At 62.0% G+C, this 11,409-nt stretch overlaps 1 protein-coding gene across 1 annotated transcript; it reads right to left on the bottom strand.

The window, feature by feature from the left end:
- Window positions 1-2,763: 2,763 nt before the first annotated feature.
- On the bottom strand, window positions 2,764-11,065 carry LOC138735056 (choline/ethanolamine kinase-like). The gene is made up of 11 exons (XM_069882921.1): window positions 10,893-11,065; window positions 8,933-9,041; window positions 8,743-8,856; window positions 7,577-7,710; window positions 7,266-7,370; window positions 6,209-6,267; window positions 6,026-6,113; window positions 5,821-5,929; window positions 4,097-4,191; window positions 3,913-3,994; window positions 2,764-3,322 (listed from the first exon to the last, which is right to left on the bottom strand). Exons 1-11 carry the CDS (start codon window positions 11,063-11,065, stop codon window positions 3,266-3,268), a joined length of 1,125 nt encoding a protein of 374 aa, XP_069739022.1. The 3' UTR covers window positions 2,764-3,265.
- Window positions 11,066-11,409: the final 344 nt, after the last annotated feature.

The following is an 11,409-nucleotide window of genomic DNA, read 5'->3' on the forward strand; positions in this document are numbered from 1 at the left end:
AGAGTGCTGCTGGGGCTGTGGGTGCTGCACCCAGAGGGGCTGCTGGGGCTTTGGGTGCTGCACCCAGCGGTGCTGCTGGGGCTTGTGGGTGCTGCTGGGGCTGTGGGTGCTGCACCCATGGGTGCTGCTGGGGCTGTGGGTGCTGCTGCAGCTGTGGGTGCTGCACCCATGGGTGCTGCTGGAGCTGTGGGTGCTGCACCCGGCGGTGCTGCTGGGGCTGTGGGTGCTGCTGCAGATGTGGGTGCTGCACCCATGGGTGCTGCTGGAGCTGTAGGTGCTGCTGCAGCTGTGGGTGCTGCACCCAGAGGTGCTGCTGGGGCTCAGGGTGCTGCTGGGGCTGTGGGTGCTGCACCCATGGGTGCTGCTGGGGCTGTGGGTGCTGCTGCAGCTGTGGGGGCTGCACCCATTAGTGCTGCTGGAGCTGTGGGTGCTGCACCCGTGGGTGCTGCTGGGGCTGTGGGTGCTGCTCCCATTGGTGCTCCTGGGCCTGTGGGTGCTGCACCTATAGGTGCTGCTGCAGCTGTGGAGGCTGCACCCAGCGGTGCTGCTGGGGCTGTGGGTGCTGCTGGGGCTGTGGGTGCTGCTGGAGCCTGGGCTGCAGCAGAAGGCGTTGAACGGCACCGCATGGAACTGCATCAGCTGCACCCAGCGCCACCCCAGCCCCGGGCAGGGACACCTCCCGCTGGATCAGGGTGATCAAAGCCCCATCCAGCCCGGCCTTGAACCCCTCCAGGAATGGGGCAGCCACAGCTTCCCTGGAAAACCTGTTCCAGGGCCTCCAAACCCTCATCATGAAGAAATTCCTCCTCCTGTCCAGTCTAACTCTGCCCCTCTCCAGTTTATCCCCATTGCCCCTCGTCCCATCCCCACAAGCCTTTGGGAACAGCCCCTCCCCAGCTTTCCTGGAGCCCCTTCAGGCTCTGGAAGGTCTCTCTAAGGTCTCCTCGGAGCCTTCTCTTCTCCACAACCCCAACTCTCTCAGCCTGGCCTCGGACGGGAGGTTCTCCAGCCCTCGCATCATCCTTGGAGCCTCCTCTGGCCCCGTTCCAACAGCTCCATCTCCTTCTCCTGCTGAGGATCCCAGCCCTGGCCCCAACCCTCTCCCCGAGAGGAGCAGAGGGGACCATCCACGCTCTCTGGGTGCAGCCCGGGGCTCTCAGAGGCCCCGCACACCCCGCACGCCCCGGGCCGCAGCGCGTCCCCCCCCAAGGTGACCGCAGCCCATCCCCGCGGCCTCAGGGCTCCTGGGGGGACACACGGGTGGGAAGGGGGGTAGCCGGTGGAGGAAAAAATAAAGGAGAGGGGGGGAGCCCTGTGTTCAACCAACCCAACCCCCCCCCCAGAAACCACGATCCACCCCCACCCCCCCCCGGTACCTGCTGGGGAGCGGGGAGAGGGCGGAGGGAAACCGGACACCGGGGGAGGAGCGGGAGGGGCCCGGGGGGAGAACGGGGGGGGGGAGAGAAAGGAGACGGAAGGGAAGGGAAAAAAAAGGAAAGGGAAGAAAAAAGGAGAGGAAAGAAAAAAGGAGAGGAAAGAAAAAAGGAGAGGAAAGAAAAAAGGAGAGGAAAGAAAAAAGGAAAGGAAAAAAAGGAAAGAAAAAAGGAAAGAAAAAAAGGAAAGAAAAAAGGAAAGAAAAAAGGAAAGAAAAAAAAGGAAAGAAAAAAAAGGAAAGAAAAAAAGGAAAGAAAAAAAGGAAAGAAAAAAAGGAAAGAAAAAAAGGAAAGAAAAAAAGGAAAGGAAAAAGGAAAGGAAAAAGGAAAGGAAAAAGGAAAGAAAAAAAGGAAAGAAAAAAGGAAAGAAAAAAGGAAAGAAAAAAGGAAAGAAAAAAGGAAAGAAAAAAGGAAAGAAAAAAGGAAAGAAAAAAGGAAAGAAAAAAGGAAAGAAAAAAGGAAAAGTAAAGGAGAGAAAAAGTAAAGGCAAGAGAAAGGCAAGAGAGAAAAAAAGAGAAAAAAGAGGAAGAAAAAGAGAAAAAAAGAGAAAAAAGAGAAAAAAAGAGAAAAAGAGAAAAAAAGAGAAAAAAGAGAAAAAAAGAAAAAAGAGAAAAAAAAGAAAAAAGAGAAAAAAAAGAAAAAAGAGAAAAAAAGAGAAAAAAAGAGAAAAAAAGAGAAAAAAAGAGAAAAAAAGAAAAAAAGAAAAAAAGAGAAAAAAGAGGAAAAAAAGAGAAAAAAGAGAAAAAAGAGAAAAAAAGAGAAAAAAGAGAAAAAAGAGAAAAGAAAAAGAAAAAAGAGGAAAAACGAGGAAAAAGAAACAAAGAAAAAAGAGAAAAAAGAAAAGAGGGAAACGAGGGGAAACGAGGGGAAACGAGGGGAAACGAGGGGAAAAAGAAACAAAGAAAAAAGAGAAAAAAAGAGAAAAGAGAAAAAAAGAGAAAAAAAGAGAAAAAAGAGAAAAAAGAGAAAAAAGAGAAAAAAGAGAAAAAAGAGAAAAAAGAGAAAAAAGAGAAAAAAGAGAAAAAAGAGAAAACAGAAAAGAGAAAACAGAAAAGAGAAAACAGAAAAGAGGAAAAACGAGGAAAAACGAGGAAAAAAGAAACAAGGAAAAGAGGGAAAAGAGGGAAAAGAGGGAAAAGAGGGAAAAGAGGGAAAAGAGGGAAAAGAGGGAAAAGAGGGAAAAGAGGGAAAAGAGGGAAAAGAGGGAAAAGAGGGAAAAGAGGGAAAAGAGGGAAAAGAAGGGGGGAGAGAGAGAAGGGGGCAGAAAAAGGGGGTGGGGGAGAGAAAGGGGGGGAGAGAAAAAGGGGGGGTTAGAGAACTCAAACCCCAGGCATGTCCCAGAGTTTATTGGTCTGAGGAGTGTTCCCATTCTGGGGGGGCCGAGCAGCCCCCCAGCCCCATCCCAGGGGTGCGAGGGGGGGGGTCCCAGATCCTGCCCCGACCCCCCCCCCTCCAAAAAAAAAAAAAAGGGGCAGGGGGGTGGGAGGGGAAGGAGACGAAACCGTTTGTGCCCCCCCCCCAGGACCCCCCTGAACTGGGGGGACTGGGAGAGGGGCAAGCAAACCAGTACCCCCCCCCAGTGCTGCGCAGGGTTTGGGGGGGCTCCCGCTGCCCCCCCCGATGCTGGGGGGCTCCTATTGCCCCCCCCATGCTGGCTGGGGTGGGGGGTGTCTCCCACAGGCCCCCCCAAACCATTCCAGCCCCCCAAATCCAACCGTTCCAGTTCCAGTTGTGGCGCCCCCCCCCCCTTCTTTTCCTCAGCCGCCCCACGGAAATGGGGGAGCAGGGGAAGTTTTGTGGGGGCAGAGGGGTTCGGGGTGGGGGGGCAGCGCTCAGGAGAGCTGAGCCTTGTGCTGGAAATAAGCCTCGAAGCGGCTCTGCGCGTAGTCCTGGGGGGCGGGAAGGAATCAGGACCCCATCTGTGCCCCCCAAAACCCCCCAGACCCCCCCATCAGAGCAGTCAGGGACCCCCAGGCCACCCCAATCCGTGCCCCCCAACACCCCCAGCCCCCCAGAACCCCCATCAGTGGCTCCAAGGACCCCCAAGCCACCCCAATCTGTGCCCCCCAACACCCCCAGCCCCCCAGAACCCCCATCAGAGGCTCCAAGGACCCCCAGGCCACCCCAATCGGTGCCCCCCAACACCCCCAGCCCCCCAGAACCCCCATCAGAGGCTCCAGGGATCCCCAGGCCACCCCAATCTGTGCCCCCCAACACCCCCAGCCCCCCAGAACCCCCACCAGATACTCCAGGGATCCCCAGGCCACCCCAATCTGTGCCCCCCAACACCCCCAGCCCCCCAGAACCCCCACCAGATACTCCAGGGATCCCCAGGCCACCCCAATCTGTGCCCCCAGACCCCCATCAGAGGCTCCAGGGACCCCCAGGCCACCCCAATCTGTGCCCCCCAACCCCCTCAGACCCCCAAACCTCCCCCAAAGAAGCTCCAGGGCCCCCCAGCGCCCCCCCCCCGACTCACCAGGTACCCGAACTTGATGGTGGAGATCTTGGCCTGCAGGATGGACCACAACCCCCAGAAGAAATGCGAGGCCAAGGCGAACCTGACCGAGAAGCCACCGTCACCTCCAGGAGCACCCCCCGGGGCCCCCCCCCGGGTGGCAGGGGGACAAAGAGGGATTGGGGGGTCCCCCCAACCCCCTCACCGGCTGATCTCGCTCAGCAGCTGCTCCTCGAGGCGGCTCTGCTCCTCCGGGGAGCTCCCCGACTCCTCCGACAGGTAATGCCGGATGAAATGGAGCTGGAAACGGGGCGCAGGCCTCGAACCGCAGCCCCGGGCCCCTCCCAGTACCCCCCAGTGCCCCCCAGTGCACCTCCAAACCGGGACCCCAGGCCCCTGCCGCTGCCCCCGTCACCCCTCAACCAGCGCCCCTGAACACCTCCCAGTGCCCCCCAGTTACCCCTCAACCAGTGCCCCTGTCCCCTCCCAGTGCCCCCCAGTTACCCCTCAACCAGTGCCCCTGTCCCCCTTCCAGTTACCCCTCAACCAGTGGCCCCGTTGCCCTCCCAGTGCCTCCCAGTTGCCCTCCCAGTGCCTCCCAGTTACCCCATAACCAGTGCCCCAGTCCCCCTCCCAGTGCCCCCCAGTTACCCCTCAACCAGTGCCCCTGTCCCCTCCCAGTACCCCCCAGTTACCCCTCAACCAGTGCCCCTGTCCCCTCCCAGTGCCCCCCAGTTACCCCTCAACCAGTGCCCCTGTCCCCCTCCCAGTTACCCCATAATCAGTACTTCTGTCTCCTCCCAGTGCCCCTGTCCACCTCCCAGTGCCCCCCAGTTACCCCTCAACCAGTGCCCCAGCCCCCCTCCCAGTTACCCCATAACCAATGCTTCTGTCCCCTCCCAGTGCTCCCCAGTCACCACTCGTGTCCCTGTCCCCCTCCCAGTGCCCCCCAGTTACCCCATAACCAGTGGCCCCGTTGCCCTCCCAGTGCCCCCCAGTTGCCCTCCCAGTTACCCCTCAACCAGTGCCCCAGTCCCCCTCCCAGTGCCCCCCAGTTACCCCTCAACCAGTGCCCCTGTCCCCCTCCCAGTTACCCCATAATCAGTGCTTCTGTCTCCTCCCAGTGCCCCTGTCCACCTCCCAGTGCCCCCCCAGTTACCCCTCAACCAGTGCCCCAGCCCCCCTCCCAGTTACCCCATAACCAATGCTTCTGTCCCCTCCCAGTGCTCCCCAGTCACCACTCGTGTCCCTGTCCCCCTCCCAGTGCCCCCCAGTTACCCCATAACCAGTGGCCCCGTTGCCCTCCCAGTGCCCCCCAGTTGCCCTCCCAGTTACCCCATAACCAGTGCCCCAGTCCCCCTCCCAGTGCCCCCCAGTTACCCCTCAACCAGTGCCCCTGTCCCCCTCCCAGTTACCCCATAATCAGTGCTTCTGTCTCCTCCCAGTGCCCCTGTCCACCTCCCAGTGCCCCCCAGTTACCCCTCAACCAGTGCCCCAGCCCCCCTCCCAGTTACCCCATAACCAATGCTTCTGTCCCCTCCCAGTGCCCCCCAGTCACCACTTGTGTCCCTGTCCCCTCCCAGTGCCTCCCAGTTACCCCTCAACCAGGGCCCCAGCCCCCCTCCCAGTGCCTCCCAGTTACCCCATAACCAGTGCCCCGGCCCCTCCCAGTGCCCCCCAGTTACCCCATAACCAGTGCCCCTGTCCCCCTCCCAGTTACCCCATAACCAGTGCTTCTGTCCCCTCCCAGTGCCCCCCAGTCACCACTCGTGTCCCTGTCCCCTCCCAGTGCCCCCCAGTTACCCCTCAACCAGTGCCCCAGCCCCCCTCCCAGTGCCCCCCAGCTCCCCCTCAACCAGTGGTGCCGTCGCCCTCCCAGTGGCTCCCAGTCGCCCTCCCAGTGGCTCCAGTTGCCCGCGGCGCCCTCACCTGCTGCTGCCGGCTGGGGTAGTTCCCCGGGGTGGCCGTGAAGAAGGGCCAGCGGTCGTGGCTGTAGCTGTACACCCACTCGCAGAAGTGGTTGCCGATGTCGAAGCCCCTGGAGAAACCAAGAAAGGAGGAAAAGGAGAAGATGAGCGGCTCCCGGCTCCCCCCGCGGCCCCCGCCGGGCCCCCCGCGGCCCCCCCAGCCCCACCGGTAGTTGTAGCTGCTGTACTCGAAGTCGATGAGCATCAACTTGTCCGAGGAGGAATCCTCACGGCCGGCCAGCAGCAGGATGTTCCCTACGGAGAGACGGAGCTGGTTTTGGGGTCCCACCAGCTCGAGCCGGAGTTGGCAAGACCGGGAAGAGGTTGTAGGAGCAGATTCCTGCACTCACCCTCCTGGACGTCGTTGTGGCAGAAGACCACGGGCGACGGGGTGGCCTCCAGCAGCTCCCTGGGGGTTGAACCGTAGAACCACCAGGTTGGAAAGGACCCATCGGATCATGGAGTCCAACCATCCCCATCAATCACTAACCCATGGCCCTCAGCACCTCGGCCACCCGGCCCTTAAACCCCTCCAGGGAAGGGGACTCAACCCCCTCCCTGGGCAGCCTCGGACAGGGCTTGAGGACCCTTTTGGTGAAGAAGTTCCACCTGAGGTCCATCCTGAGCCTCCCCTGGTGGAGCTTGAGGCCATTCCCTCTCGTCCTGTCCCCTGGCCCTTGGGAGAAGAGCCCAGCTCCCTCCTCTCCACAACCTCCTCTCAGGGAGTTGGAGAGAGCAATGAGGTCTCCCCTCAGCCTCCTCTTCTCCAGCCTAAACACCCCCAGGGCCCTCAGGCTTCTTCTCCAGCCCCTTCCCCAGTTTTGTTGCTCTTCTCCAGACGTGCTTCAACATCTCAAGGTCTTTCTTGTGGGGAGGGGCCCAGCACTGACCCCAGGATTCGAGGAGCGGTCTCCCCAGGGCCGAGGCCAGAGGGAGAAGAACCTCCCTGGCCCTGCTGGCCACGCCGGCTCTGCTCCAAGCCAAGATGCCCTTGGCCTTCTTGGCCCCCTGGGCCCCTGCTGGCTCCTGTTCAACCAACCCCCCCAGGTCCTTCTCCTCCAGGCCCTTTCCAGCCAGCCTTCTCCTAGGCTGGAGCTGCCCAGGGTTGTTGTGCCCCGAGGGCTCCCGGGCCAGAGGGCACCTCCCGAGGTGTGGTTGGACTCAGTGATCTCAAAGGTCTTTCGAAACACTCATAGAACGAATCATAAAATGGTTTGAGTTGGAAGGGACCTTCGAGATTACCCAGTTCCACTCCTCGTGCCACGGGCAGGGACGCCTCCCGCTAGACCAGGCTGCTCAGGGCCTTGAACGCTTCCAACCAAAGGATCCTCTGGGGTCACGGGATGGCAAGAGCCACATTCCCAAGAAGCCGAGCCCTCCCAGTTCCCCGTGAGGAGGTCACACCACCTGAGGTTCTTCATCTCTTCCGGCAAGTTGTAAGCCTTGAGGTGGTTGAACTTCTTCCGCTGCTCTTCCTCAGCGAAGGTGAGCTCCGAAATCTGCTTCAGGTACCTGGAGCGAAGGACAGGGCGCTGCGGTGGGGATGGAAACCCTTGGGTGTTGCCACTCCTCAAAATCTCCTCTATCCTCAGACTTGAGGCCAAGAAGCTCCTCAGCTCCTCGTTCCCATTGGCCCCATCAGAAAACCTCGTCCTATTCTGGATCCCGTGGGATTTTGAGGGGCTGAGGGGACCCGAGCGGGACGGTGCTGCCCTCACCACTCCATGGTCCCAAAGAGCCACTTGGGTTCCTTGTTGAAGGGCATCACCATGCCGTGGAAGCGGGACATCTTCACCGCGATCTCCTTGGAGATGTCGGGGTCCCACAGGTCCTCGGTGCGCAGGCGCCGGCTCTGGGGGAGGACACGGGAGCGATGGGTGCGACATTAGAAGCCCCACGGGGCCTCTCGTCAGGGAATCACGGAATCGCTTGGGTTGGAAAAGCCCTTTCAGATCATCGAGTCCAACCGCAAACCCAGCGCGGCCGATCCCACCACCGAACCGTGTCCCTGAGCACCATTCCACACGGCTTTGAAGCTCTGCAGGGACGGAGACTCCACCACCTCCCTGGGCAGCCCCTGCCAGGGCTCAACAACCCTTTCCATGAGGGAATTTCCCAATATCCAAGCTAAACGTGGCACAACTTGAGGCCATTTCTTCTCCTCCCATCCCTTGTCCCTTGGGAGCAGAGACCGACCCCCTCCTGGCTCCAACCTCCTTTCCAGGAGGATCCAGATCCTTCTGCGGATCCTCCTGCCCTCCAGCCATGGATCCAGAGCCTTCTGCAGATCCGCCCGCCCTCCAGCCATGGATCCAGATCCCTCTGCAGATCCTCCTGCCCTCCAGCCACGGATCCAGATCCCTCTGCAGATCCTCCTGCCCTCCAGCCATGGATCCAGGTCCGTCTGCAGATCCTCCTGCCCTCCAGCCATGGATCCAGGTCCCTCTGCAGATCCTCCTGCCCTCCAGCCATGGATCCAGATCCCTCTGCAGATCCTCCTGCCCTCCAGCCATGGATCCAGATCCCTCTGCAGATCCTCCTGCCCTCCAGCCATGGATCCAGAGCCCTCTGCAGATCCTCCCGCCCTCCAGCCATGGATCCAGATCCCTCTGCAGATCCTCCTGCCCTCCAGCCATGGATCCAGATCCCTCTGCAGATCCTCCTGCCCTCCAGCCATGGATCCACATCCCTCTGCAGATCCTCCTGCCCTCCAGCCATGGATCCACGTCCCTCTGCAGATCCTCCTGCCCTCCAGCCATGGATCCAGATCCCTCTGCAGATCCTCCTGCCCTCCAGCCGTGGATCCAGACCCCTCTGCAGATCCTCTCACTGCGCTGGCTCTGGATTTGGGCCGAGGAACCCCTCAGGCGACCCCGTTCCCTACCGGAATGTACTGCTCCAGCCGTCCTTGAGGGAAAACCCCGTAGAGCCGCGGCCCCAGCGCCCGCTCGGCCAGGATGGCGAACATGACGCTCTCCAGCACCAAGGAATCCACGCCCTGCGGACACGGAGCGGTGAGGCCTGCGGCTCCGGAGCCGTCGGCAGAGCCGGGGGTGCCGCCCGCGGCCCCTCACCTGCAGGATGGCGCCGTAGACGCGCAGCAGAACCTGCCGCGGCTCGTCCTCCACGCTCAGCACGTGCTCGGGCAGAGAGCACTTGAAGAGCAGGTTGCTGAGCCCCCCGCTGCGGGGAGACGGGGGTCAGGGGGGCACTGGGAGCACTGGGAGGGGGTCAGGGCACCAGTTTGGAAGGAATTGGGGGGCACTGGGGCAGGGAGGAGGGAACTGGGGGCACTGGGAGGGGGTCAGGGCACCAGTTTGGAAGCAACTGGGGGGCACTGGGGCAGGGAGAAAGGAACTGGGGGCACTGGGAAGGGGACAGGGCACCAGTTGGGTGTCAACTGGGAGGCTCTGGAGCAGGGAGGAGGGAACTGGGGGCACTGGGAGGGGGACAGGGCACTGGTTGGGAGTCAACTGGGAGGCTCTGGAGCAGGGAGGAGGGAACTGGGGGCACTGGGAAGGGAAAAGGGCACCAGCTTGGAAGCAACTGGGGGGCACTGGAGCAGGGAGGAGGGAACTGGGGACACTGGGAAGGGGACAGGGCACTGGTTGGGTGTCAACTGGGAGGCTCTGGAGCAGGGAGGAGGGAACTGGGGGCACTGGGAAGGGGACAGGGCACCAGTTTGGCAGCAACGGGGGGCACTGGGGCAGGGAGAAAGGAACTGGGGGCACTGGGAAGGGGACAAGGCACCAGTTTGGAAGCAACTGGGGGGCACTGGAGCAGGGAGGAGGGAACTGGGGGCACTGGGAAGGGGACAGGGCACCAGTTTGGCACCAACTGGGGGGCACTGGAGCAGGGAGGAGGGAACTGGGGGCACTGGGAAGGGGACAGGGCACCAGTTTGGAAGCAATTGGGGGGCACTGGGGCAGGAAGAAGGGAACTGGGGGCACTGGGATGGGGGCAAGGCACTGGTTGAGCAGCAACTGGGAGGCACTGGGATGGGGGACAGGTGGTTGAGGGGGAACTGGGGAGCACTGGGGGATACTGGGAGTGGACAGGGTCACCATTTAGGGGGCAACTAGGGGGTACTGGGAGGGGGACAAAGTCCTTGGTCAGGCAATAATTGCACGGCACTGGGAAGCACTGGGAGACCACTGGGAGCACTGGGGGGGGCCACTGGGAGTCACTGCGGGGAGTGGCAGCGCTGAGGGGGGCACTGGGAGCAATAGGAAGGCCACTGGGAGGCCACTGGGAGTCACTGTGGGGAGTGGCAGTGCTGAGGGGGTCACTGGGAGCAATAGGAAGGCCAGTGGGAGTACTGGGAGGCCACTGGGAGCACTGGGGAGGGCACTGGGAGGCCACCAGGAGCACTGGAGAGGGCACTCGGAGGCACTGAGGGGTCACTGGGAGGCACTGGGGGGCCACTGGGAGCACTGGGGAGGCCACTGGGGGGGCCACTGGGGGGCCACTGGGAGCACTGGGGAGGGCACTGGGACCACTGCGGAGGGCACTGGGAGGCCACTAGGAGCACTGGGGAGGGCACTGGGACCACTGGGAGGCCACTGGGAGCACTGGGGAGGGCACTGGGAGCACTGGGGAGGGCACTGGGAGGCCACTGGGGAGGGCACTGGGAGGCCACTGGGGAGGGCACTGGGAGGCCACTGGGACCACTGGGAGGCCACTGGGAGCACTGGGGAGGGCACTGGGAGGCCACTAGGAGCACTGGGGAGAGCACTGGGACCACTGGGAGGCCACTGGGAGCACTGGGAGGCCACTAGGAGCACTGGGGAGGGCACTGGGAGCACAGGGGAGGGCACTGGGAGCACTGGGGAGGGCACTGGGAGCACTGGGGAGGGCACTGGGAGCACTGGGGAGGCCACTGGGACCACTGGGAGCACTGAGGGGGCCACTGGAAGCACTGGGGGGGTCACTGGGAGCACTGGGGGGTCACTGGGATGCCACTGGGAGCACTGGGAGGGCACTGGGAGCACTGGAGACGCAGCGGGAGGCACCGGGAGCCGCCCCCCCCGGTACCTGACGAGGGCGATGCCGAAGTCGTCGGGCCCGATGAGCTTCCAGGAGCCGGCGAGGAACTCGCTGCACCAGGCGTAGGCCTGCAGGCGGGTGGCGGCGGGCACGGCCCCGGCCTCGGCCACAGGCCCCGGCCCGGCCCCGGCCCCGCCGCCACCGCCAGCCCCCGCCGCCATGGCCGCCACGGCAACGAGGGAGCGGCGGGGGGGCGGAGCGATGGGCGGGGCTTAAGGCTCTGACGGCCAATAGGAACGCGAGATCGCGTTGTTGGCAGGTGGAGCAGCCAATGGGGTGGCGAGGCGGGAAAAGGGCGGGAAGGGGAGGGGGCGGGGCGGGGGCGGGGCTTAAGGCCCGATCGACCAATAGAAACGCGCGTTCGCGTTGTTGGCAGGCGGGGCAGCCAATGAGGTGGCGAGGCGGGAAAAAAGGGCGGGAAGGGGAGGCGGTGAGGGGGCGGGGCTTAGGGCGGGGCGAGCCAATAGGAACGCGGGATCGCGTTGTTGCCAGGCAGAACAGCCAA

Source organism: Phaenicophaeus curvirostris, unplaced genomic scaffold, assembly GCF_032191515.1.
Source record: "Phaenicophaeus curvirostris isolate KB17595 unplaced genomic scaffold, BPBGC_Pcur_1.0 scaffold_399, whole genome shotgun sequence".
In the NCBI taxonomy this organism is placed as follows: domain Eukaryota; kingdom Metazoa; phylum Chordata; class Aves; order Cuculiformes; family Cuculidae; genus Phaenicophaeus; species Phaenicophaeus curvirostris.